Source organism: Dermacentor silvarum, chromosome 8, assembly GCF_013339745.2.
Source record: "Dermacentor silvarum isolate Dsil-2018 chromosome 8, BIME_Dsil_1.4, whole genome shotgun sequence".
NCBI lineage: Eukaryota > Metazoa > Arthropoda > Arachnida > Ixodida > Ixodidae > Dermacentor > Dermacentor silvarum.
The window spans coordinates 38,851,726-38,874,932 of record NC_051161.1 but is presented as its reverse complement, the minus strand read 5'-3'; the positions used below and the strand labels follow the sequence as shown (position 1 = coordinate 38,874,932).

Here is a 23,207-nt window from a genome sequence, read left to right as displayed (position 1 = left end):
GCGAGGCGGGTGTATGATCCTCCATGCTGTACTGCTACCATCTGACAACGGCGCTGAGCTTGAGGGACATTTTCAGTGTGTACGGGGCACTTAACCAGTTCGTGGGGTAGATTCGAAGCCGTTTTGTCGACGAAATCGTCTCCGTGAACGAACGCTGAAGCGAGAGGCTCAGCGTTTGCGACGAGCCTCATGCAGGACAGTTGCTCTGCTGTAGGTTGCACAAACCGGCGTAGTGTTGGAAAAGATTGTCGATTCCCTACGGAGAAGTTCCACAAACAACTTCGAAAAAGATGGATCGCTGCAGTACGCTGCGTCAACCATGATGGGACACCGTGGAAGCCGTCGAAGAACGCACGAATCTGCAGCAACCACTTCTACAAAGGTACGTATGTTTGTCCTTGCTTTGTTTTCGCACGCGAACTGTTGCGTAATGCTCTTCGTTGTGACAGCACCGATGTGCGGCATTTTTTTTTTTTCTCAAAGGCTATACCACATTTGTGCGATTTCGATAACGCTGGCATAATCGACAAGTTTCTAGCTAACACATCAACTGATCGCTCCTAGGCCGTTGCTGAAACTTCAAATGGCTGTCGGTTTATTCTGCAACACGCCGGCGGTAGCAGGTGTTTTTCGCTCTGACAAGTCGCTTACCTGTGTTGGCCAGGGTTTCAAGGAAGGCACTCCACAGTAGAGCAAAGTGGGCGAGGAGATCAATTTGTTTACCGCAGGAGAGCCGTCGCGAGTGCCATCGGATCCGGACTATGTGCCGAGTATATTCACGTACCAGCCGGCGTGCGGAGGCGTTCTTCCTCGACAGCAACGGGCCTCGAGAAGACAAGGTATGGGACATTTTTTATGACAGTGATATAAATCATAAGTGTAACTGCATGTATGATCCCGAGTTTGAGGTTATCAAAAAATGAATGTGAGGACCTGATTTAAAGTGCATCGTCGCTGAGTATACATTTTTTTTTTCTCGTGCAGATGCTGCCAGTCTTGCAGCAACAGCCCCCAATGTAGGCGCTGCTGGTAAGAAGTGTTTTGTCTTGAGATTTGTGTGTGTTATTCGCACAATCTTAAGATCAATGGTGTGTAGCATACGAGAAAAATTTTAATCAAGCAGAAGCACTTGGTTTCAATGAGGGTCTGTTTGGTTAAATGTGTGAACTTTGTTATTGCGCTACGGGGTTCAGGCAGGAAGTAGCAGCATGTATATATCTGGTCGCCTTCGCCAGGATGAAAGCGTAAATGTGTGTTAATCATCATTACTGATTGCAGTTGTACGTGCTTGAGATTTTCTAAGTAATGATTAAAATGTGCACAGCATCAGCTTCAGATGAGTAAAGTCCACATTTTAGATATAACCAATGAATGACTGTCTAATTGGTTATGTAGCTTCCACCACACTGGTACCTGGCAGTGTCTAGGTACCTGATAAACGCAGCAGCAAGTTGCCATCAAAATTACTCTGTACAAATCTGCAAAGTTTATCTGCGTCTTGTCCTTTACAGGGGCTGCCACAGCAGTACCCAACAGTGCCGAGTCAGTGCCATTACATGCTGCAAGTAAGTTACACATTTACATTCTCCAAACCTACAACATAAATGCACATCTTGCCCTTGGCAAGTATTGCTTCAGCAGAGCCTGACAGTGTCGGATTAGCACTAATTGATGTTTCAGTAAATAAGTTACTATTCGACACACTTGTTTCAGTAGTTATTATTAGAAGACAATCTAAAGCTACGAGAAGTTTTACTTGCCAGCACTTTTAACAAAAGATATGCACGACTGTTAAATGCAGCGGCTTCCAAGTACTTTGAGTAGTCATGTACCCTGGCTTTCTGTGCCTTTGTCGTAAGATGTTTTAATAGCTATAGGTAAAGTTTACAGAATTATGATGCACAAGTTACTTAGTTACAGAATATAAAACATTGCACTTGCACTTTTTTCAGCAGTTCTCAACAGTTTTTGTAAAAAAATTGAAGGCTTAAATAGAAATTCCGATCCCTAACGTACTACGCAGTCACTATAGATCTTATAACTTTTTTTCCGTTAAATGAATTTAATATTTATCAAAATCGGTGTAGCTGGATGCCGAACAAGACGATTTCCCTGTTCCCATGTATTTATATGTATAGGAGCTCCTGAGAATAAGCATCATCTTACAGCGGCGTTTGATGAACCACAGCAAAAGTAGCATCAGAAAGCAAATGCATTTCCCACTGAGTGGGGCTCCTTAATTGAGCACCAATTGTTAGCTCAGAATAATAATGATGAAGTAAGTGTCTGCTGCTAGGACTTTTTCAAGGCCTCCAACTGTTCATGGGCACTATCAGAAACGAATGAATAAATTAATGTGTCCTCCGCAGTCAGTGAACTTGAGGATGCTCCTAAAGGCCAAGTGATTTGTTATCAGTTTGGCACAGGGACAGCTGACCCTCCAATATTTCCTACTGCCCATGTAGGGAAATGTGTGGACGCTGGTTGAGAGCTTGGGTCGAGAGAGAATTGACCAAAAAGGAAAACTAATCGAAGTCGAATTAACGGAAGCTTACTTTTTTGTACAGGTAAACATGAAATAAGCAGCACAGAAAGGAGGGTATGTTAAAAAGTGGTATGTTTACTTGTGTTTTGCAAGAAACACAATTTTTAGTGCATATATTAAATAAGTTATTTCTTTTTGTGAGGAAATACATGTCCTTGTGCAGGCTTTCTATATTGCTGACATACTAACAGCATCAAAGTTTACGAAACACAGGTTCCACAAAAAAAAAAACAGCGAAAGCTTGCACTAGGCCACCCAAAGCTCAAGACACAGCAAAGCTGGCCGATTGATATTGGGCGGCTCGCCTCCAACGCGTTCGGCGTCGACAAGCAGGAGTGTTCTTGGCACTATGCCAGCCTTGGTTAGCCTGCCTGCGTTTGTGGCATGCCAAGAACGCCGTCGCTTGCCGACGCCGAACGCATCGGCGCCTACGAGCGACAGCGTTCACGCACCAGAAATTACGGCTGGCTTAAACAGCTTCCCTGTTAAAAAGATTTCTATAGTAGTTTGTGTCTGCTGGTAATGAAGGATATCTTTATTGCATATGTTGCGACAGATTGCAAGTTTGTATCCCGGGATGCATAAATATCATAATTACTTTTTTTCTCTTGCAGATGCAGCACTTTGTAAACATTTCATGTTGATAGTACATGTGTAAGTTAAGTCCTGAGCTTGAACTGCATACCTTTTAGCTGTGAGGGCCGCAGCAAGTGACAAAGGGCAGTGTGTGTTCCTGAATGACTATTTAACAGAGTGAAAAGGACGGAGAGAAAAAAAGAAAACAAGTTATGAACCTGCATTTTTCTTTATTGGCAGAGCACAGAAACATGCTACACGACAAAGCGCTTCAGCTGCACAGCACTTTTGCATCGTGTCTCTCATTAGCTTCACGGCGAGGGGGGCCAGTATCAAAAATATGACCGTAGGTAGTTGGACCAGCTGTTGATTCCTCAATCAAATTGGCGAACAGTGCAGAAGCCTGCTTTGCTTGACAGCTATGACAGAAACAACGCCACGGTGGCTCCCAGTGCCATATACTGTAACTGCTGAACGCACACCTTTAGATATAACCTGAAGAGTTTCTTTCTTGTCTCATGCAAATAACTACCTTCTCACCATTCAACCAAGTTGATTTTCGACAATCTGCACTGAAACCTCGTGAACGCACTCGAAACAGAATTATGTACAAAAACTGAAATCACTTAATGTAGAACCATGAATCTGTGAATATTAAAGTCGGGGGTGGCCAGACTATGAACTGTGTGCCACAGACAGCTCTTCTTCGGTCAGCTTGTGGCTCACGGCTGGCTATTACATCAGGCAGTCACTCACTTGACTGTATTTTAAAACGTGCACATCTGTCATACTGGGAAACTCGACCTGTGTTCTTTAACAAGGAGCACAAGTAGACATAAGGCAGCCTGTGGCATTAGAGCCTGGAACTTCTATGTTTTACTATGGCTCTCAAACAATATGATGAACCATTTCGTGGTTCTTTGAATATGTTTGTCTAACCACCCCTGTTATTAATGGTCAAGCCAGAAATTAATATTAATAGTAACCTTACAGAATTATGGAACTATTTGTATCCAGCTATTATGAAACAAAAAGTGCATGAAAAATATAAACTATAAGTTAGATCTGTCTTCGACCACAAGCCCTGCAGTGCACTTGACCTTTCAACATGAGCATCATAGCCGAGTCAGAGTTTTTCTTCAGAGAGTAAAAATGACAGTGACTGAACTTGAGAGAGGTCAAAACTCTAGCAGAGAGTAACAATGGCATAATTAGGAAAGGAACGAGGTTCCAATGCAGATTTTTTCACCAAATATGTTACGCGAGATCGGTGTATCACAGGCAAAACATGTACTGACACAAAACAACTATTCCACAAGGTGTCGCAGTTTGTTTTTCCACAAGAAAACATAGGCGTTATTTTTTCACAGCAGTGTTGCTTCACAAACAGCTTCAGCACCTTTCATATATTCAACCACTGCAGCACATTTATTTACACAGAGAACTCCCAGCAGAAAAAAAAAAATCTGCATAAAAAATGTGACCTTAAATTTCAGGATAGTTGAAACAACATATGTGAAAGTGGCAGATATATATATTTTTCTCCTTTTCAAGGCAAGAAATAATTTCCGTACTGCAAAACCCAATTGTTGGGACACCTTTAAGACAGTCTGCTCATGGACATGAAGCACATAATAAAAAAATGCTAATGCACTGAAGTCTGCAATTATGGGCAGTCATAGTTCTTGCCTCTGATACGTAATGCCATAAACAGGTACAGTGTATATATATTAAACGCCTTTACAACTGGTTTTTTTGAAGAACTACTCAATAAACTTGAGGCTGCCCAATTGTGTGACACTCGGGAAGGAGCAGACTGCCCTCACTGGATCTGCACGCCAACAATTAAGAGCATTGCTGCAGGATTATTAAAACACACATTCTTTAAAAAAAAAAAAGAAAGAAAGCGGGAACTAAGAAAAGTTGAAGTGTGACTTAGAATGGGCAATGCTGGCAGTCTCAAACAATGATCAAGCATGCTCTCCGCGTGGCTGGCACTTCTCACCACGCAAACAAACTATTCAAAAAATGGCGCTACTATACAAAATGTACAAAAACGGGTGTGATGAACAACAACTGCGGCAGCCCGCGCCGCCCTCAATTGCGACGAGTAAAATGGGGTTCGCACATTTAAAAATAGCTTCGACAAGTACAGCGTGCGCACGGTGTTTACCGTGCACCTCGCCCGGTATTTCACCCTCCCCGACAAGATCGTCATTCACCCCCGATTGCCAACTCCTTGCGGTAAGATGACAACACGAGGTGGCAGCACACGTCCAGTGGTCCATAGTGTCTTTCTTCTCCACAGAGGCACATGTAGTTATAAATAGAACGGTGCTTGCAGACGACGTGGCGTGCTGCACAGCACCAAAGAACACCCTGCTTCCGAACCGAAATTTTTTGTTGTTTTAAGTGTGATCTCTGTCCCTGTGCGTTTGGTCAATCTATCCTCTTGTTCTTCTCGTGACTCAAAGATGAAGAGGCGGAGGGGGAGAATCCTCTTGTGTGCTCTAGGAAAAACAGTCTCTCTTTCTCTCTCTTCTCACAGCTCATAAATAAATGTGAAGAAAGTTTTGGGCATACACGCAGAAACGATGACACGGACGCACATACCCACACACACACACACGCGCACACACATGCACGCACTGTTGATGCGTCCGACACACGCAGAGTTCTGTAGTCGTAGCTGGCTTCCTGACAAGCTGCTTCGTATTCTGCTTGCGTTCGTTGCATAGAGCAGGCGTCGGTCGCTATCAACACATTGAAGTCTGTTCACCTTCAAGGGTGCATGCCACATTTAGTAGCTTGTGGGACAAATGTAGCTTCCGGCAGTGCAAGTCACCTTCAAGCCCCATGAGAACCTGCGGATGGTGAAACAAAAAAACAAGAGGCCGAAGGCTCAGAATGTGCAGTTTTCACAGCATATGCTTATTGTGCGCCATGACCGAACGTGTTACAAGAATGAAATGAAACAAAAGATCCCCTGCAGCTTGTCGTCAATCCAGAGTGCATTCACAGCACCGTGATCGGACTCTTATATATCCCCATGTATTTTACTGTACACCGGTGATGACCCTAGAGTTGATCTTGTAAATGTAGTGCACCTTTGAACCCCACTGAGTGAATGATTTCAGTTATAGGCATTGCCGTACAACATCGTGCTGTTCGGCTTTAACTGATAAAACAAGAATGGAAGGCATAGTAGTCTTATATTGGGCATGCAGGAATACAGTTGCATCTGTCTCGAATATTCACTGTAAATGATCTTTTGCATAGCTGTTTCAAATGTGATCATGCCTTGTGCATTCGGTATTATGTGTAAATTGCATGCTGTTTTGCCACGGTAGATATTTATTGCATTGTTTGTGGCTTAATGCAGATTCTGGTTCAAGTTGGTGGCGAGAGCTTTGTTGAGCTGCCTAAAGAGTGGTTTTCATCACTTCTCGTGTTCTGCTGAGTTCCGTACAGAACATAAAATAAACATTATTTCTACTTTCACTCCCACAATGATCTCCAAAGTGCCAGTGAGAAAGTGGCTCACCTGCTCTCTGTATTTTGCAGCATACACATACAGCTCTTTGACAGCACCGGAAGGCTCGAATTCGGAGGAATGTGCCTGATCATAGAAAGGGGGAAAAAAAGCAACGAAACAGACTGTGAGACAATGAAGAAATATTGATACACGCTGCATTTTCAATAAAGATAAGCACAGTGATACTGCTGCAATATCACTGCTTCCTTTCAAAGAAAACCCGAGAGGGAAGTGCTGATAAATATAACAGCATTGCCCAAGAATCAGTTGTCTGATAATGCGATATCTCCCTATAATGTAGTAAGATGAATTCCGAGGTATTGCTTTCAGCTTTGAAGAGCATTGATTATCAAATAACTTCTCTTCGCTAATATAAACCGCAGTTACATGGGGCACTTTCGTTCGTGATCAAGTTCAATCGGGATCAAATTTCTCAATCTCGAATGGCTGCTTTGCACAAGCTGCAGAAGGGAGCCAATTGCAATATAGGAATTCGATCCCAATCGGGCTTGACTGTGCACGAAAGGGCCTGTGTGACTGGGGTATTAGTTCGCTTAGTCAAATAGAAGTGCACATTTCACACCTAGCAGTGCCAAGCAATAGAGAAGTATGGATTGTACAGAGGTTGTCTATGTAGTATACAGTGCAATCTCGTTGATACAATCTTCATGGGAACCGGGAAATAAAACGTATCATCCGAAAATCGTATTATCCGAACATAATCGTGAATAAGAGGGGAATATAAGGGGAAAAACATATCCCGGAAAACATATCATGCATAATAATATCAACAAGGTTCCACTGTATATTGTCATCACCACTGCCAAGAATACGAGCCACGAGGGCCATTTACTGTTCAATCAAGATGTGAACTCACTAGGGAGAGTGCTTGCATGACGGCGCACATCTCTTGGTCTGTGACCTTGGGCTGGAGCGCAACGCCCTGGTAGAATTCCAGCACCTTGCGCCGGTACTTGGGGATGTCGCGCGCAAAGAGCAACTTGTTGGACGGCGAGTCCTTGCCGAGCCGGTGCTCCGAGGTAGAGCAGGCGTCCATCAGTGTCTGGGCGATTACCGAGAGGCAGGAGTCAACGATGGGGCTCTTCTGGACGTCCAGGATGAAGTCGGGATTCTTGATGAAGTTTACCCAGAAGCGTAGAGGCAGGCTGGGTGTTTCAGGAAAAGCGGGAAATTTGGGATCAGAACAATAACACAAAAAGGCAAACTCAAAAAGTAAATGCAGGCACAAATGTAAATTCAAATACTTCACATAAGCTGTTCTTTCAATTGTTCTTTGCTTGTAAAACCTCCAGAAGACAATTTAGTGCAAATGCTTAAAACTGGTATGTCTCGAATGAATAATTTCACTTGGGATGCTTTGCTTATCCTCTGAAACCAAACATTAATCCAAACAATGTTATCACTTACCAATTACTCTTCCAAGCATGGGGCACCTCGGGGTCAATGATACCATGTCTATGCGCAGCTTCATCGAGCAGGTCAAACAGCCACTTGATGGCTGGTGGCAGGGCTTCATTCACAGTCAAAATGGTCTTGAAGAAGTCTTCCACAAACTTCTCCACAGTGCCCTGTAGTAAACATATGAGAGATGTTAAACCATCCATGATGTGAAATGTTGTAAGCAAAGAACAATTGTTCAGAAAACCTGCACTTGTTCTCTGTCTCTCTCCCAACTTTCAGACAGCGAAACCAAAAAGCAGACTATTGCAGTTTTCATTAATATTGCTTAAATGCTTTAGATTTCTAGATAAGCAATTGGTCTCAAATATGATCTGCTAAGTGCAGTTCTTCTATTCGGTATCGACCATTATGTACACATCTTGCAACTGGTATTAAGCAATGAACACAAGTTCTGAGCACATGATGCATCAGAAGTAAAATAAAATGCTACAATATAATTGCTCTCTATAATAATGGCACAGTGCTTGCATTAAGATGCCTTCAAGTTTATGTACAGTTGACTCAAATGAAGTGGGATAAGAAACTTTGGCATGCATAACCGTGAACTCTGAGAGTTTATTTTGAAAGGGTGAATTTATTTCTTTTAATTTCTTGTTATAAACCTTCATCAGTGGTTAGCATGGCGCAGCACTACCGTTATTGCTGGAACTAGTCTTTTGGCATGATAGATGGCAAAAGCAAATAGAATCGAGCTCATTGCATGCACATTTTGGGTTGCCAAGTTCTTGCCTTAGTGGAAAGTAGCCTGGTGAGGAAGATCTCAGGAATGGCCTTGTGGTAGATGTCCTTTGGCTGGCCAATCGTCTCGTCCTCTGGCTTGACTAGATGCCAGTACTTGATGCCTTGCTCAAGCTCGCAGTGAGACACTATGGGAGACATGGAGTTCAGCGAGACATTGCCTGCAATGAGTGTTGGGGTACACTTGCTTAGGTGAGGAACTGATACATCAGGCATATTCAATGTTTAGAAAAGCCAGTGAAGTAGGCTTTATATAAATAGCAAATTAACAGTGGCACACAGGCTACAAAAAAAAAAAAAAAAGGATGTGGTTTGGCAGGCAGAAAGAGAGAGAGGGGAAAAAATACCGCTGGCCAAGAGCCTATAAAGTGTTCCTAATCACAGTAGACAAAAGAAGGTGACAGTTCGTAGGGTCAAAAATGAAAAGACACAGAGCTAAATTGCTGCTCACAGCAATTAGCAGATCAAGCAAGTGCAATTTAGCAACCAAAATTAATTCGAGCACGGAAATGTACCCAGCCATGAGCAAAGGTTAGACATGAGTAATCTTCAAATGGCCAAAAGTCCACATGAGGTACAGAGATGTATAGCACTGTCTTTTTTTGACAGCAATGACGACTTTCGAGCATACTGTAGTAATATAGGGGAGAGCAGAACTCTACGGTAAGCATATCAGATTTAAAGCTAGCGTGAGATTTACGTTTACTATTTCTCTACCTATAGTAGATGTAAGCTTGATGTTGGACCAAGATTCAAAGTCTAGGACTGCATGAATGTAACGGGATCAGAGATCAATTTCTTTTAAAGTCCAAAACGTCACATCAGTGGAAAAAGCTGCTTTTCTGAAAAACTGCATGAGCAAGTAAGTACATTTGCTAAAGTGCACTTACAATTGGAACTGAAGCTGTCATTCTGCTTCATGACTAGGCTCATGACAGCAGAATCCTTAACGTTGTAGTGCCGCAGGGTGTTGATCTGTCGCCAGCCATTGACTGTCTTTGTAGTCATGTCTTCATCAGCCAAAATGAGATGACCGCTCCTACCATTTCGCCATTCTGCAAAAAAAAGAAGGGGGGGGGGGGGGCCACAGTTTTATAGCTGCTGTGCCGAAATCAGTGCAAGAGACAGATATGAGTATGCAAGATGACTGGCACAGTTTCAATAAAACGCCAACAAAAGCCATTCAAATTCCTTAGTTTTTAAACAAGTGCCCTTGTTCTTGCCAGGCATAGTGTATGCCTCGTTGAAAGAGAGAGAGAGAAATAAAGGAAAAGCAGTGAGGTTAGCCACAAGAAAGATCCAGCTTGCTACCATGGAAAGAAAGTATAACGCAGCATTGCTCTTAATAAATACCATCCTGTTTAAGAAGTACACGTTTGCAGCTGTATTATAGGTCGGACAAGAAGCAGTGGCAGCAAGAAAAAGAAAAGAGCCCTGTGTTGTTTGATTTTTACCAAGATTGATTTAAAATCTATTTTAGAGCTGTAGTACAGTTGAAACTCATTACATAACAAAGTCATATCTGCCACTAAGATATCTTCATTATTTTTTATATACTTTACAAGCATACTTTCATTACACACTGATATTAGCAAGTAATGCTTTAGTTACATTGTTATATCTGATAATTCGTTATATCCATATTGGGTATATTGAAGTTTGGTCGACTTGCATATGAGAATTAACATGTCAATGAATCTGTTTATGCAATGTTTTTTCTGGCACAGTTCAGTATTAATTGATATTAATTTATCAATACCGCAGTAGCCTGTGCCATTCATGTTCTTTACCTTTACGCTTAGGATACTTTTCCTTCTTTTCATGTTGCGTAAGACAATAGTTAATATCTTGGATTTAAGCAACTTACCAAGATCGACGTCGTGGATGGACGGCCTCAGAGAGAAGGGAGTATTTTTGTACAGCGTGTCAAGTATTTTGCTTTTCACTTGGCTAATAGTGTCACAGTCATTGACCCTGCAGTGAATCTTCTCATCCTGGTCCTCTTGTATCACCTGAATGGTCTGCAAAGAAAACAGAATGATGGGTGTAAAAAATATGGAAAAAGCAAGCCTTTTAAACATATTGCTGCACTTGTTATGCAAGTCCTTAACACTAATACACCACGCCTTTCTTAAATGGATAGATAATTTCAGAGCTAGAACTCTTCCAAGAAAAGTGATCAATGGCATTGGTAGGCAATGAGCAATAACCTTCCTTTACTCTCGGCTCTACTAAGCTGCTTTGCTTAATGTGTCCATTCAGCGATGCTGCGTTGCCTTAGCAACCCCAAACCAGCCAAAAATAGCTACCTGAAAGGTAGCTGATGGTGTTGCATTGCACAGATCTGCTGTAACAGCATAGGTAAACTGGTAATTCTATACTGAAATGTTACAATTCTGTGACTGAATGCAAACAAGGAAGGCAAAAATCATGAAAGCACCGAGATTTGGGGAGTGGTAGTGTGTCACCTAAGGTTTCTACACTCTGACTAGATTTGACTTGGCTATTTCAGCCTCCTGAAGTTACCAGTGTGATATCGGCTGATATTTGGTGCACTTGTGATACTGTCTAATTGCCTAGGAAAGCGCAGTTTCGGATGTGGACACTCACCACAACTTCATAGTCAATTTGCTCCCGCAGCAGCCGTGCCTCGAAGAGGGAATAACGGGCATCGTACGTGACAGCATCCACGGGGCCCTTCTCGACTTGGTGCTTGATGGCGCTAAAGAGGAGGAACAGGGAGCTGCCCGCATAGTCTCTCAGGTAGTCGTACATGCTCAGTGCCAGCCAGTTGGTGAGCATCTTCTCGACAACTGACTCAGTCCTCCGAAGCATCAGCTGCGGGTGCTTGCTGCTCACGGACTTCTCGATCAGCTGGAGTAGCAATGTCCTCAGCACACTGCACAGTGGAAAGCAGCACAAGAAACGCAATAGTTTGACTACAGACACTTACCTAGAAATGACTTCAAACATATTCAATGAAGACAACTGAGCTAGTTTATGCATTTTCGAAGGCTACGACGAACTTCAGTGCAATAAAAGACACTTGCTCTGTCCTGTGTATTTCTTCTTGTCTGTTGTCTTTTACTGTGCCTAAGTTCGTTTATCCCTCAAATTTAAACACTTAGCTCCATGCATGCAGCACCTCTTTATGATAAAAGCTTTCAACTCACTCAGTTCCATACTCCAGCCTCCCCATGAAGACAATCATCAGCAGAGAGGCCACATTCACTCTGTCACGAATGGTGAATGACTTCTGGCTCTCCAAAGTGTTGATGAAAGTCACGAGGAAGCTCTTGTTCAGAATCAACTGCTCGAACTGGGACATTGCCACTTCATAGTTGCTGTAGATGCCGTTGTTCTTGACCTGAAAGAAGAACAGAAGCATATTTGAGTACGGTGAAGCGCGAAAGACGGGACAATGTGAGGCGAGACAGACTGGACAAGCGTGCATGCAGGCAGTGTGTATTATGAGTACAGCTTTAGGAGTATAACAGCAAGGACAGTCAAAATCCTAGAAGTTTAACGAAGCCTATTAAAGCAAAAACAATCGGGCAACCTTCCCTACGCCTATTGCTTATCCCTCTAAAAAAGAAAACTAAGGTGGCTTCCTACAATGCCACATTGCATGAAACATATTAGAATTGCTAATAACAAGAAGTAAGGAATAAGAGGAAGCTTATATGCTTTCTATATGCTCTCTATGGTGTTACTGAAGTGATTTCAGTCAAATTCGTTGCACTGTTGATTCAGGTCTTCATAAAATGATCCAAAATGGGAAAACTTAATAAAAAAAAAAAGGCATCAAGTAGATAAACAACCTAAAATGCTACTATAAGTAATGTGTGCTACATAAAGAAGATTTTCTACAATGTCATTTACATACTGGGGAAACATTCACGAATAACTTATTCAGTTTCTATGGTGAATGCAGAACATGTTGCAAGCATGATATATAGCACAAACCTTGTTGTCTTGAAGTAGAGGGTGTTCGTAAACACCAGGGAAGAACACCTTCATGATGTATGACCGATGATCTAACGTTGGGATACCAGCAGACTGAAGATCATTGGTTAGGTCAGTGACAACTGTCTGCAGCTCTGCAAAGGCTGAAAGTAGAAAGGTGAAATTATGTGATTACCTTCCACTGCTCTTCACTTGGCATTTTGCTGGTGCGAGCACTTTATGAGAAGCCATGATAAATGCACCTAGTATGATGACTGCGACAAATGTCCGAAATTTTCATGATTACCGAAGAGCCCACAACTTGGAGCCATCTGCTGGGAGAAAGGTTCTTAGCTAAGCCAGAAAGGCCATCCAATAATCTAGGTTTTGTATGTGATAGATTCTAACTTAAGTCCCTGCTCTCACAGATACATAAACCTAGAAGACAGAACAATATGTCAGCATTGCAAAGACTACACCATTCAATAATCAAGGTTTTGCAAGTAAGAGATTCTAATACGAAGTCCCTGCTCTGAAAAATATGTAAACCTAACGACAGAATCGTCAGCGTTGCAAAGACTTCATTACTTGAGACTGCACACACTCGCACAAGTAAAAGCTTCATGCTCTGCACTTTATCCTGTTCATAAAAGAAGTGTCACCTGCCATGGTTGCTCAGTGGCTATGGTGTTGGGCTGCTGAGCACGAGGTCGCGGGATCGAATCTTGGCCACAGCGGCCGCATTTCGATGGGGGCGAAATGCGAAAACACCCGTGTACACCCGTAAGCAAAAGTATACGGACCAGGGGTCGCGCGATAAAGCCGATTTTTTCCTCCGACTGCGAACGCAACTTGAAATTGAGGACTGCAGTTCAAAGTTGGCATTGCGACCTTTTCAACGTACTTGTCAATTCCAGTTTATGCTTATTAATTACAAAGAAATTTAGTTTTTCCGGCGACCCTGTGGTCCGCATAGTTTTGCTCACGGGTGTACTTAGATTTAAGTGCACGTTAAAGAACCCCAGGTGGTCCAAATTTCCGGAGTCCCCCACTACGGCGTGCCTCATAATCAGATCGTGGTTTTGGCACGTAAAACCCCATAATTTAATTTTAGAAGTGTCATCCACCCTATAGTAGCAAAAAGCTACAAAGGAAACCCATACAAATTTCTTGGAGAGAAGCTTCACAGTTGAAGAATAATTCATCCTTGCCCAGAAGTTGAACCCAAACTTTCTTTCCGGGAAACCCGTATAGATTTTTTTGGTAGTGTTGTGTTACTGTCATGTGGATAACATTTTTTCCTTTTCGTAAAACAGATTTCCACAGAGCTGATTTGCCATAGTAACCCTGTCCTGAACATCTACTTGGGCGATACGTGCCATGCCAAAACCTAAGAGAGCAATCGCTCTGAACATGGCAACACTGTCTCAAGAGTTCTGCATCATGCAGCAGGAGATTGCATTTGTCAGTCAGTACCTTGCTTGCACTCAATTCGAACGCTCTTCTCGAGATCGTCCATTTGGAGTTGGATGCGCTTGTACTCCCGCTCGGCCTGGGAGCTCTTGTGCCGCAGCACGAGCAGGATCACGGCACTCAGAAGAACCACGGCCAATGCCCCTGCTGCAAGGCCGGCGACAGCCTCTGGTGGGAAGCTGTATGTCTTGGCCACTTCGTAGCGCATAAAGCCCACCTCATAACGAAGGTTGCTGCCAATACGAACCTGCAGTGAACGGAAAAATTACAGGTGTCTTCTTGTGGAACCATTATAAAATTGTTTCTTAACTTCTCTGCATCTTAGTTTTAACAAGGAAGTTTCTCAAGCAATATGTAACAATGTCCACAGATAGCAACTTGGAATGGCAATAAAACAGCCAACCAAACCTAAGCAAACGTTCATTTGGACTAATTAAACAGAACAACCAGTACTGTCTGGTATCACTTGTGTTGGAAGGAATCGTAGCAACGTCGACGTGATAAAGCAAACAGGTAGCACAACAAAGGTGATTACAATGCAAAAGCATGTCTGACAGTTTAAATTTATGAAAGCCTAATAGCTAACCTGACCAAATAATAAAGCTTACTCTTTTCGGTCTAAACTAGCAAATATGGAAGGCATGCGGTGGGTTTGGTTGACAAAGGACAGCAACATTTAGAGATTGTTTCCGAAAACCTTTTTCTTGCAGTATACTTAGTTAGCTTGATACTGATAGTAATGAAATAACTACAAATGCTTACCACAACCATTGGAAGTCCATTGTCAGTCCAACGACCCAACTCATCTGTGCCCGAAGGCTGAACTTCAGGTGGCCAGCAAAGAAGTTGATTCATAGTCAGAGAAGTGATGTTGCATGACTGTGTTCCAATTGTCACATTTACTTCTGACTCGGTACTTGCCAGGCGAAGGTTACTACCCTGTAAGGCGAGAAAAAAATTTTAGGACTCGCAATATCAGCAAAATTCTGTTTTGAATTCACAAATAGCAAAATAGCACTCAGCTGGAAAGAAGCTAGGAGGGAAATTCTTAAACGCAAATAACTGCTAAGCTTAAAGCTTTATTGCAGCAACAACCGAACATGCCATAAAACCACTTTGTTTCAGCACCTAGTAATGTGCACTTGGCACATTTATTGACAGGTTTTAACATTCCATGGCAAGAAAGTTGGCTAAGAGTGATGCAATATTGAAAAGCTTCAGATTGATACTGATGTCCTGTGATTCTTTAACATGCAGTCAAAGCAGAATACACAAGCTTTTTTGAATTCCACCGCCATCAGAATGCAGCTGCTGTGGCAGTGAATTGAACCTATGACGTCATGCTTAGCACAAAAATGCCGCAGACAAAACTTTACTGACAAAGTTCTGGCAGCTCAGCTTGAACAAGCCTTAAGTAAAACTATTTGCTGCGTTAAACACAGTACATGTTATGACAGCTTATGTTCTCGACCAGCCCACTTTATGCTGAAAGAAAACGTGGCTGTGACCACCGAGTCAGACCGAGTTAAATAGCAATGAATGCCTTGGATAGGTTGCACGACCGATTTTTGCATGTCGAGCTTCCTAGACCTAAGGGTGTGAACATTTTGTTTTGATGTGGAAAGTAACCCTGCCTCCTTACCTCAATGACGAGCAATTCGCCTTTGTAGAGCTTTACGCCGTCACCCTCAACTCGGTGCAGCTGTGGATTCGGCACATAGACCAGGTCAGAGTGAAGCAATGGGAAAGTTCGGGGCAGCTCAAGGACACTGCTGACATCATCCATGGTGAAGCCAATGCGAAACCGCCACTCATCCCGGTGGCCGCCAGCGTCTTGGTCATTGTTGTAGCTGGTGCTGAGACCTGTGTGGCTGCCACCGCTGATGCGATTGTCCTTGCCCAGGCTCTTCTGCCTGTCGCTGCTAGGAAGCTGTCGGTAGGCTTCAGCATTGATGGGTGGTGAGGGACAGGACATCAAGGAAGGTGACAGGACTTCACACACCTGGAGAGATAAAAATGATCTAAATTCAAGATTACATGTTGACCAGGGGTTGTAACGTGAAACAATCAGTTTCTATAAAACTCTTTCATCACTCAGTGCACTGTTCTCCAAGCAGTCACTCTTGTGAACAATGTCCATCAACATTGAGGTATTTCTGCTATGTCAATGCACATAGCAACGACTCTATAATATGGAAACAGTGCTGACTGGACGTGTGTGTGTGTCCATAACTTCTTTTGTCACATTCACCTCACTTAGTTTAGTTTCTCAGCATACAACAGTCAAAGTTACTGTTATAACAAAGTTGTATATGACACCAAAATATTTTCGTTACATCCAATATTGTTATAAGCATACATCATTACACGCCGATGCCTAAGAGACATATTTTAGATTTACTTCATTATATCCAATAATTCGTTATATCCGTGTTCAGTATGTCAAGGTTCAGTTGTATGTGGAAACTAATACAATTCTCAAATGCCATCACTATGAAAATCAGACCATGGTTGCATCAACACTAACGTTGTCTGCATCATTGAGCTAAGCTGCTCGCCTGCAGTGCAGTGCTCAGAAAGATACAGAATACAAAATATATGTGCCCTAAACGCTGAATCCTGTTGTGATGTAGCTTTGTATAAGAAAGGAGCATGTTAAGGGAGTGAATGAAGCTGCAATTCAAGCTGGTCTGTGTGTGATGCAATTTGCAGTTAGTATGGGGTCACTGATGGGGCCCCATACTGCGCCATGCTATACTGCCTTAAAGGCAGTATAGCTTATGAATGTCAGTGGTATGCTTCAGGTAAGCATACTGCATTTGCCTACAGTTATCGCATGTGCCTGCACATAATGCATGCATGCACGCACACAAACACACACACACATGCATGCAACAAATGGTATGGAACAGCAAATCTCAACAAAACACCGTATGAGCATTTGAATTAGCGGCATGCACATGGTGGTGAAACAAGTGTTTGCATGGCTGCTCATAATATGCTTAAACTAATAAAAAACAGAAAGAAAGATGCTTACCGTTTCATTCAGTATTTGGTTCTCGTAAAAGACTGCCATTCGTGGTTGCTGAACAGCATTGAGATTGCTACCTGTGACCATCACATTCCGACCACCACTGAAATCAAACAAAAGCATTACTTTTAGTACATAAATACAAATGAAACAAAAGGAACTGTACCAGAACAGACGAAAATCAAGAAAGAAGACAGTTGAATACACAGGTAGCAGCTGACATTTGCAATATTAACATGATCAAACTACATTGAAGAATCTTTTCATTTCTACAAATATCACCCTAGACATTACAATGCAAAGCTCTGAAGCCCATTGTTTCACACACCTTTTAATTCTATTATAGTGAACTTCAAGTATACTATAATTATGAATGAAGATGTGCAATTTGTTGAATTTAGCAAACGACTAACGCACAGGTCAAGGCATGCAAGGCACGTGACGCATCGCATTGCCAAGGCTGTGATTTCTTCTGAAATGATAAAATGTATAAATGTGGGCAGGGCAGAAGTGCAACGCCTACGTACTATTACTGCTAAACATTTTATTTTGCTGAAGAACACTGGTGAACCTTACCTGCCATACCAAAATCCAATATGCTTATAATTCTTTGCATTGAATGTCCACAACACGTGCAGATGATTTTCACAACACGTTTTTCTTTCATGGCTTTTGAGTCGTCATACAAGGTGTAATTTGCACTGTATCCAAGGGCTTCCCTTGATGTCAAAAGCACTTTTGTTGCATTTGCCACCAGCATGCTTATGCATTCAGTGCAATGAGAGTGAAAGTAATGTTTGCAAATGTGACACCAGCCATACAGAAGACTGCTTTATAGTAGTGAGTGAGGAAGTAGAAAAAGAATGCACTAACCCGACAAAGCTTTTGAGTGGTGATATCTTGAGTATGGTTGGATCTTCTGAGTAGTTGAAAGGGCTTGGTATACTTAGGGTGGCATTGTCGATCTTGAGGATCAGGTAGGAAACATTGTACTTTGGTATAGCGGCCTTGCTAGTTTTGCATGAGATCTGGCTGTTGCTGGCCAAAGTTCTGTAACGAAAATCAAAGCACGGAAAGACTTTTAGAGCAATGCCTCTTTTTTTTTTTAATTTCACAGAGAATGCTGCAACCGAAGCGGAGTTAAGATGCATAATAAGCAACGTACTTGTCAACAGTGCAGGGGAGGTTGTCAAGGAACACAGTGAGGTTGCTGCCGACATTGAGATTCGATCCACTGATGTAGAGTCGAGTGCCTCCTGACTGGGGTCCCGTGCGGGGTTGAAGGTCGCGCACCGTGACCTGTCGATACTGGAACTTCTCCTTTGCCTGTGTGATGCCAGCACGATTCCCAACGACCACGTCTGCCGTGAGTGGCGACCCACTTGCTCCTGTCCTACAGACAACCCTGCAGAGGCAAAAGCAAAGAGCACTCAGAGGCAGGTACAAAAGACTAATAAAGATGCCGAGCCCCTCAATACAGCCACAATGGCATGACTCGTACCTGCAACCTTTCCTACCATTTTTCTATTCCTTTTTCTGCCACTTCATAAGTGAATTCATGAAATAATTTAGAAAATGATAGGAAACAGTAAAAAAAAAAAAAAAAAAAAATTTGCTGAAATCTGCTGCTGCTTTATTTAATTTCACGTTATTGCCAGTCACAACAGAGACCTTAAAAGGAGTGGGGAATATAATACATTCAGAAGGAATACAGGTTCACAGACAACTTGCATTGTATTGCAACAACGTGTATATACAAAATGAAGACATGACACATAAGCATAAGAGACATAGCGCTGGAGGCCATCAAGGGTGATAACAGGAAGCCAGTGAAGTTACAGCCTAAAGAACGAGCTTACATTGCAGCACATACAGCATCTATGTCAATGAAGAGGGCAAAGTACTGATATACCACAAAAGTGCAAAAAGTTGAACAGTTGTTTCTTGCGTGGCAATGAAATAAAAGAAATGACACGCTTACCTGACTGACACATTGTATTCAGTAGGGATGCAGGGGATTCCACCAATTTTGATCTTATCATAGATCTCTTCCTGGCTTGTTCCCAGGTTGCTCCCTTCAATTGTAACCTGTGTTCCACCTTCGATGGGTCCACTCAAGGGATGAATCTGCAATGGACACAAAACAGACAAATCCAGTCAGCCTTCTTTTCCAAATTCAACTAAATGCATAAAATCATCCCTTTGACTTCAATATTCGAATGATAAAGCAGTAATAAATGTACACTGAGCACAAGAATGTAAATAGTTTGCCACATATCAGACACTGCTGCGACAGCAGTTCTACCTCTTTGTCAGCCTACGCTTGTCCAGGTAAAGAGAGGATATGCATCATTAGTTTCGATCCCCTCAAAGCAACAGCACAACAGCCTTTGCTGTGTAAAATCTTAAAAATGGCTTCTTCTTTCACTCCAGTGACTACCACAAAACTAAAACAAAAAAGAAAGAAAGAAAAAAAAAAGATATCCTCGTCAATCACTCAGAGACATCGGATGTCATCATGAGCACAAACGCCTAGAACAAAACTTGTGACATATAAGAAATAAGACTACATTCATGCGTCATCTTCGTTCCACTCTGTGGTCTCTTTGTTAATGAACGTGTGTAGCAATAACCAAGTGTATGCTTCACGAAAAAATATATTTGCGTCGATGAAGCTGGAGGTGTTCACTGGAAAAGCAAGATATAATGTAGATAACAGGCTAGAAGGTCTATGGAGAAAAAAGTTACACAAGAACATAGCCCGAGCTTTGTGAACAAGTAAACATATAGCCTGAAAAACGTGTGTGTGTGCGCAATTACGCACAAAGTGAGCAGCAGAATGAGACGGCTGCTTGAACTAATCACGGATAAGCAAATGTAAGCGTGCAAGAAGCTTGGCGAGCTCGGCTCGATAAGCCCGAAGAATGCAAAACAGCGTCAGCGCGGTGAGAACTCGCTGTCAGCCGCAGAGACGCGCGCGCGCCCCGCGTGCCTGTAAGAAAACGTACGCCTCGCTCGAACAGCTTTTAACGCTGACACGTCGCGCGCGTCACGTCGAGAACCGGTAATTAAGAAACCCGCGCCGCACGAAAGCTATAAATAAACAAACAAGTAAAGAGAATTAACGCCGCGCACGCCCGCAATTTGATTACGCACGCACTTCATAAGGAACAAGCGAAGGAGCACGCGAAAGACGGGGGAACGACACCGCATCCCGACGGCGCCGGCGACAACGGTAAAACTTTCGGCGGCGCTCGCTCCTGGGCGTGATTAGATTTGCGGCGTCGCGGTTGATTGGGCGCCGCGCTGCAACGGCGCTTATACTACGTATGACTCAATTAGACGCGCATCTCTCGCTCTCTTCTTTACCCCATCTCCATTCCCGTTGCAGGGCCGGCTCTCGGTAGTGGCTCCGCCGCGCATGTTTATTGACTCGCGCCGCTGTCGTAGCATGCATATACTATATCGCACTGGCGGTCTTTAATATATAAACTCGAGTTTACAAAAGCATTAAACAATTTCAAGAGCTATCGCGCTCGAATTTGCCTCGCAGTAGTGATGTTTCCGCGTCATCGGTTTAGCTTAGTTGGATGACAGCGTTAGGTAGCAGCAAATTGCTCGTGAATTTTCTTCTTTGGAAAGATTGCGCTCGAGGGAACTCGGCTTCTCTTTTTCAGTTTTGCAAATAATTCACGCCTTCACGCTGGCTGGCCGTGGAGCCTCCTGAGAGATCGGTTGAATGGTCGCGTTGCACATCCGTTTGTGCGATCAAAGCCAGCAAAGAGTTCGCAATTAAACCCGGTGATAGCGGCAAACTAAAATGGCTATGGAGGTGCGATTAAGACAAGTAGCAGTTACAAGCCCAGACAGTTGAACACTTCCAGCTGCATTGAACTGAAACCCGGAGGCGCGCATTCAAATCTCCCGCCATATGGCGCGGTCAATGAACAGGCGCAACGCAAGTGATAAATAGTAGTAATCTACTTGTAGCAATGACCGGTAATGACATTACCACTATGATGCATTGAGCAAAATTGGGGTCGTAGGATAAAATGAAGTATATAAAGATTAAAAAAAAAAAAAAAAAAGGATAACATACGAAACCACTTGCGGTCGTCGACACAACGAGAGAGAGCTCTGCGAGGCCGTCGAGAGATGGCAGCACCGGTGGCGAGCTGGACAACGTAAACGGCCGCCACCCGCTCGGCTCGGCGTGTTTGTTATTTCAATTAGAAGCCATTACCATCATAATTCGCACTCCCCGCCGGCGACGTTTCGCGTAAGCTGTGTGCACAGCGCGCAAGCACCGAGCCTCTGCTGTCGTCGGAAATGGAATGCGCGACGCTTCCGCCAACAAGGTAAGTAGTACAAAACGCCAGAAATGGCGCGAAAATATCTCAGTTCGAAGCGCGGTGGAATAACGGTTGAGGTGAGACGACTGGCGGGATTGAGCGGGAAGGTCTTTGTAGAATATATATACACAGAGTGACGCTGCTTGGTAGCAGTGATGATGGTGTCTGTGAAAGTGGCGGCGTAACTGAATTTGACCGTCGTCTAGTCGCCAAAAGGTCAAAAGCGCCGCGCGCACTGAAACCGCCATTTCTGTTGTCGACGTACTGTATTTTACGGTAGAATATTGCGCTGCTACATCGGTGCAAGATTAAAGAGAGAAAAAAAAAAAGTATTTCATAGAAAACGTCACGGGAATGGATCAGAAAAAAAAAAAAAGTTTTACGTGCGCAAGGATGAGCAAGTCGCAAAGCGAGCAGCACAAATAGTTAATTTGCCTCGTTGCTGAGCAGTCGGCTTATTTTGAGACAATTCGCACGTGCAATTGTGGATTCATAGCGTAGCTAAGTACGCTTTTTTAACGTTGGCAATACAATCCGATGATATAGCTTGTCAAATACTGCGTCTACCGCCGACCCTCTAAGAAAAGCCATAAACGCACGAGGGAAAACGCGCAAGTTCAGAATCTTTTGTGTCACCGCTGCCCATCTGTGTGTTCAACTCGCATCTCATATGATCGTGTACAGATTGGCCACTTGCGTCTATTTCTTTTTTGTCGTCAACAATCTTTCCCTCGCCCTCTTTCTTCCTGACTTTGTGCTTACAGCGTCAGCACGCAGAAGTTTGTTTCTTAGCCGCTGCTATAACGGGCAAGTCATCGAACTGTCACACGCTAAAAGGCCCCGCCTTGTTTAGCGAGCCCACAACCGCTGAAGCACATTAGCAAGTCCTCCTTCCCCTGGAGAGATCGTTAGTTGAAACGACGACAGCCGTAGTAGCACTGCCAGACGCGCCAAGAGGACACGACGAATCGACGGATCCGGAAAAAAGGCTACGAGGGACGAGGAAACGGTGACGAACGAGACGAGACGTAAGACGTCGATAAAGTACCCTTGTTCTCGTCTTCCGGTACTAATACGGGGGCGCGGAAAGGAAACACGAACGAGGCTGGAAAACCGACGGCACAGCAAGGATCCGACAGGAGCTGAGGTGGAAAGGGAGAGAGGGACTAGAAATTAAGGCTCCAAGCGTCCAAACAGAAAAGGAGCGACGAAACGACAGAACGCTTCGCAATGAGGTTAGGCCACGAAACGAGACAGAAAAGAGGCGAAGTTAGACCAGCGAGACAAAAAGAAAGTGAGGAGAAGAAAGCAAGCGAGAAAAAGAGAGAAAGAGAGAACGACAAGTAAGTGTGTAACGTGTGGGGCAGAAACGAAAAGAACGAACGTGGCGCGCAAGTGCTCTCAGTGAAAGGCACCACGGGAAGAAATGAAGGAAGGAAGAAGGAAAAACACAAACAAGCCACAAACGTTAGACTGATGTCGCGGAAGACGAGCAGATGGCCAGAGAGAGAGAGATAGAGCAACAGAAAA

The 23,207-nt window shown here is 43.4% G+C and overlaps 1 protein-coding gene and 1 long non-coding RNA gene across 3 annotated transcripts in view; one reads left to right on the top strand and one right to left on the bottom strand.

Moving 5' to 3' along the window:
- Window positions 1–529: 529 nt before the first annotated feature.
- LOC125947552 (uncharacterized) lies at window positions 530–1,551 on the top strand. The gene is made up of 3 exons (XR_007468381.1): window positions 530–839; window positions 985–1,029; window positions 1,512–1,551. It is a non-coding gene; the product is annotated as an uncharacterized LOC125947552 (long non-coding RNA).
- A 1,780-nt stretch (window positions 1,552–3,331) lies between these two features.
- Window positions 3,332–23,207, bottom strand: part of LOC119461041 (plexin-B) — a 135,866-nt gene continuing 115,990 nt past the window's right edge. Inside the window, exons 16-32 of one of the 2 annotated variants that reach the window (XM_037722220.2) lie at window positions 19,307–19,452; window positions 18,491–18,730; window positions 18,199–18,375; window positions 17,332–17,428; window positions 15,937–16,296; window positions 15,057–15,233; window positions 14,298–14,541; window positions 12,843–12,985; window positions 12,050–12,243; window positions 11,487–11,775; window positions 10,744–10,897; window positions 9,767–9,931; window positions 8,868–9,037; window positions 8,085–8,245; window positions 7,534–7,822; window positions 6,666–6,740; window positions 3,332–5,985 (exon numbers count right to left, since the gene is read on the bottom strand). In XM_037722220.2, coding sequence (XP_037578148.1) covers window positions 5,878–5,985; window positions 6,666–6,740; window positions 7,534–7,822; window positions 8,085–8,245; window positions 8,868–9,037; window positions 9,767–9,931; window positions 10,744–10,897; window positions 11,487–11,775; window positions 12,050–12,243; window positions 12,843–12,985; window positions 14,298–14,541; window positions 15,057–15,233; window positions 15,937–16,296; window positions 17,332–17,428; window positions 18,199–18,375; window positions 18,491–18,730; window positions 19,307–19,452 — 3,189 coding nt within the window. In that variant the 3' untranslated portion in view covers window positions 3,332–5,877. The remainder of the gene's footprint in view (window positions 5,986–6,665; window positions 6,741–7,533; window positions 7,823–8,084; window positions 8,246–8,867; window positions 9,038–9,766; window positions 9,932–10,743; window positions 10,898–11,486; window positions 11,776–12,049; window positions 12,244–12,842; window positions 12,986–14,297; window positions 14,542–15,056; window positions 15,234–15,936; window positions 16,297–17,331; window positions 17,429–18,198; window positions 18,376–18,490; window positions 18,731–19,306; window positions 19,453–23,207) is intronic. The other variant, XM_049672527.1, reaches the window with a different exon arrangement.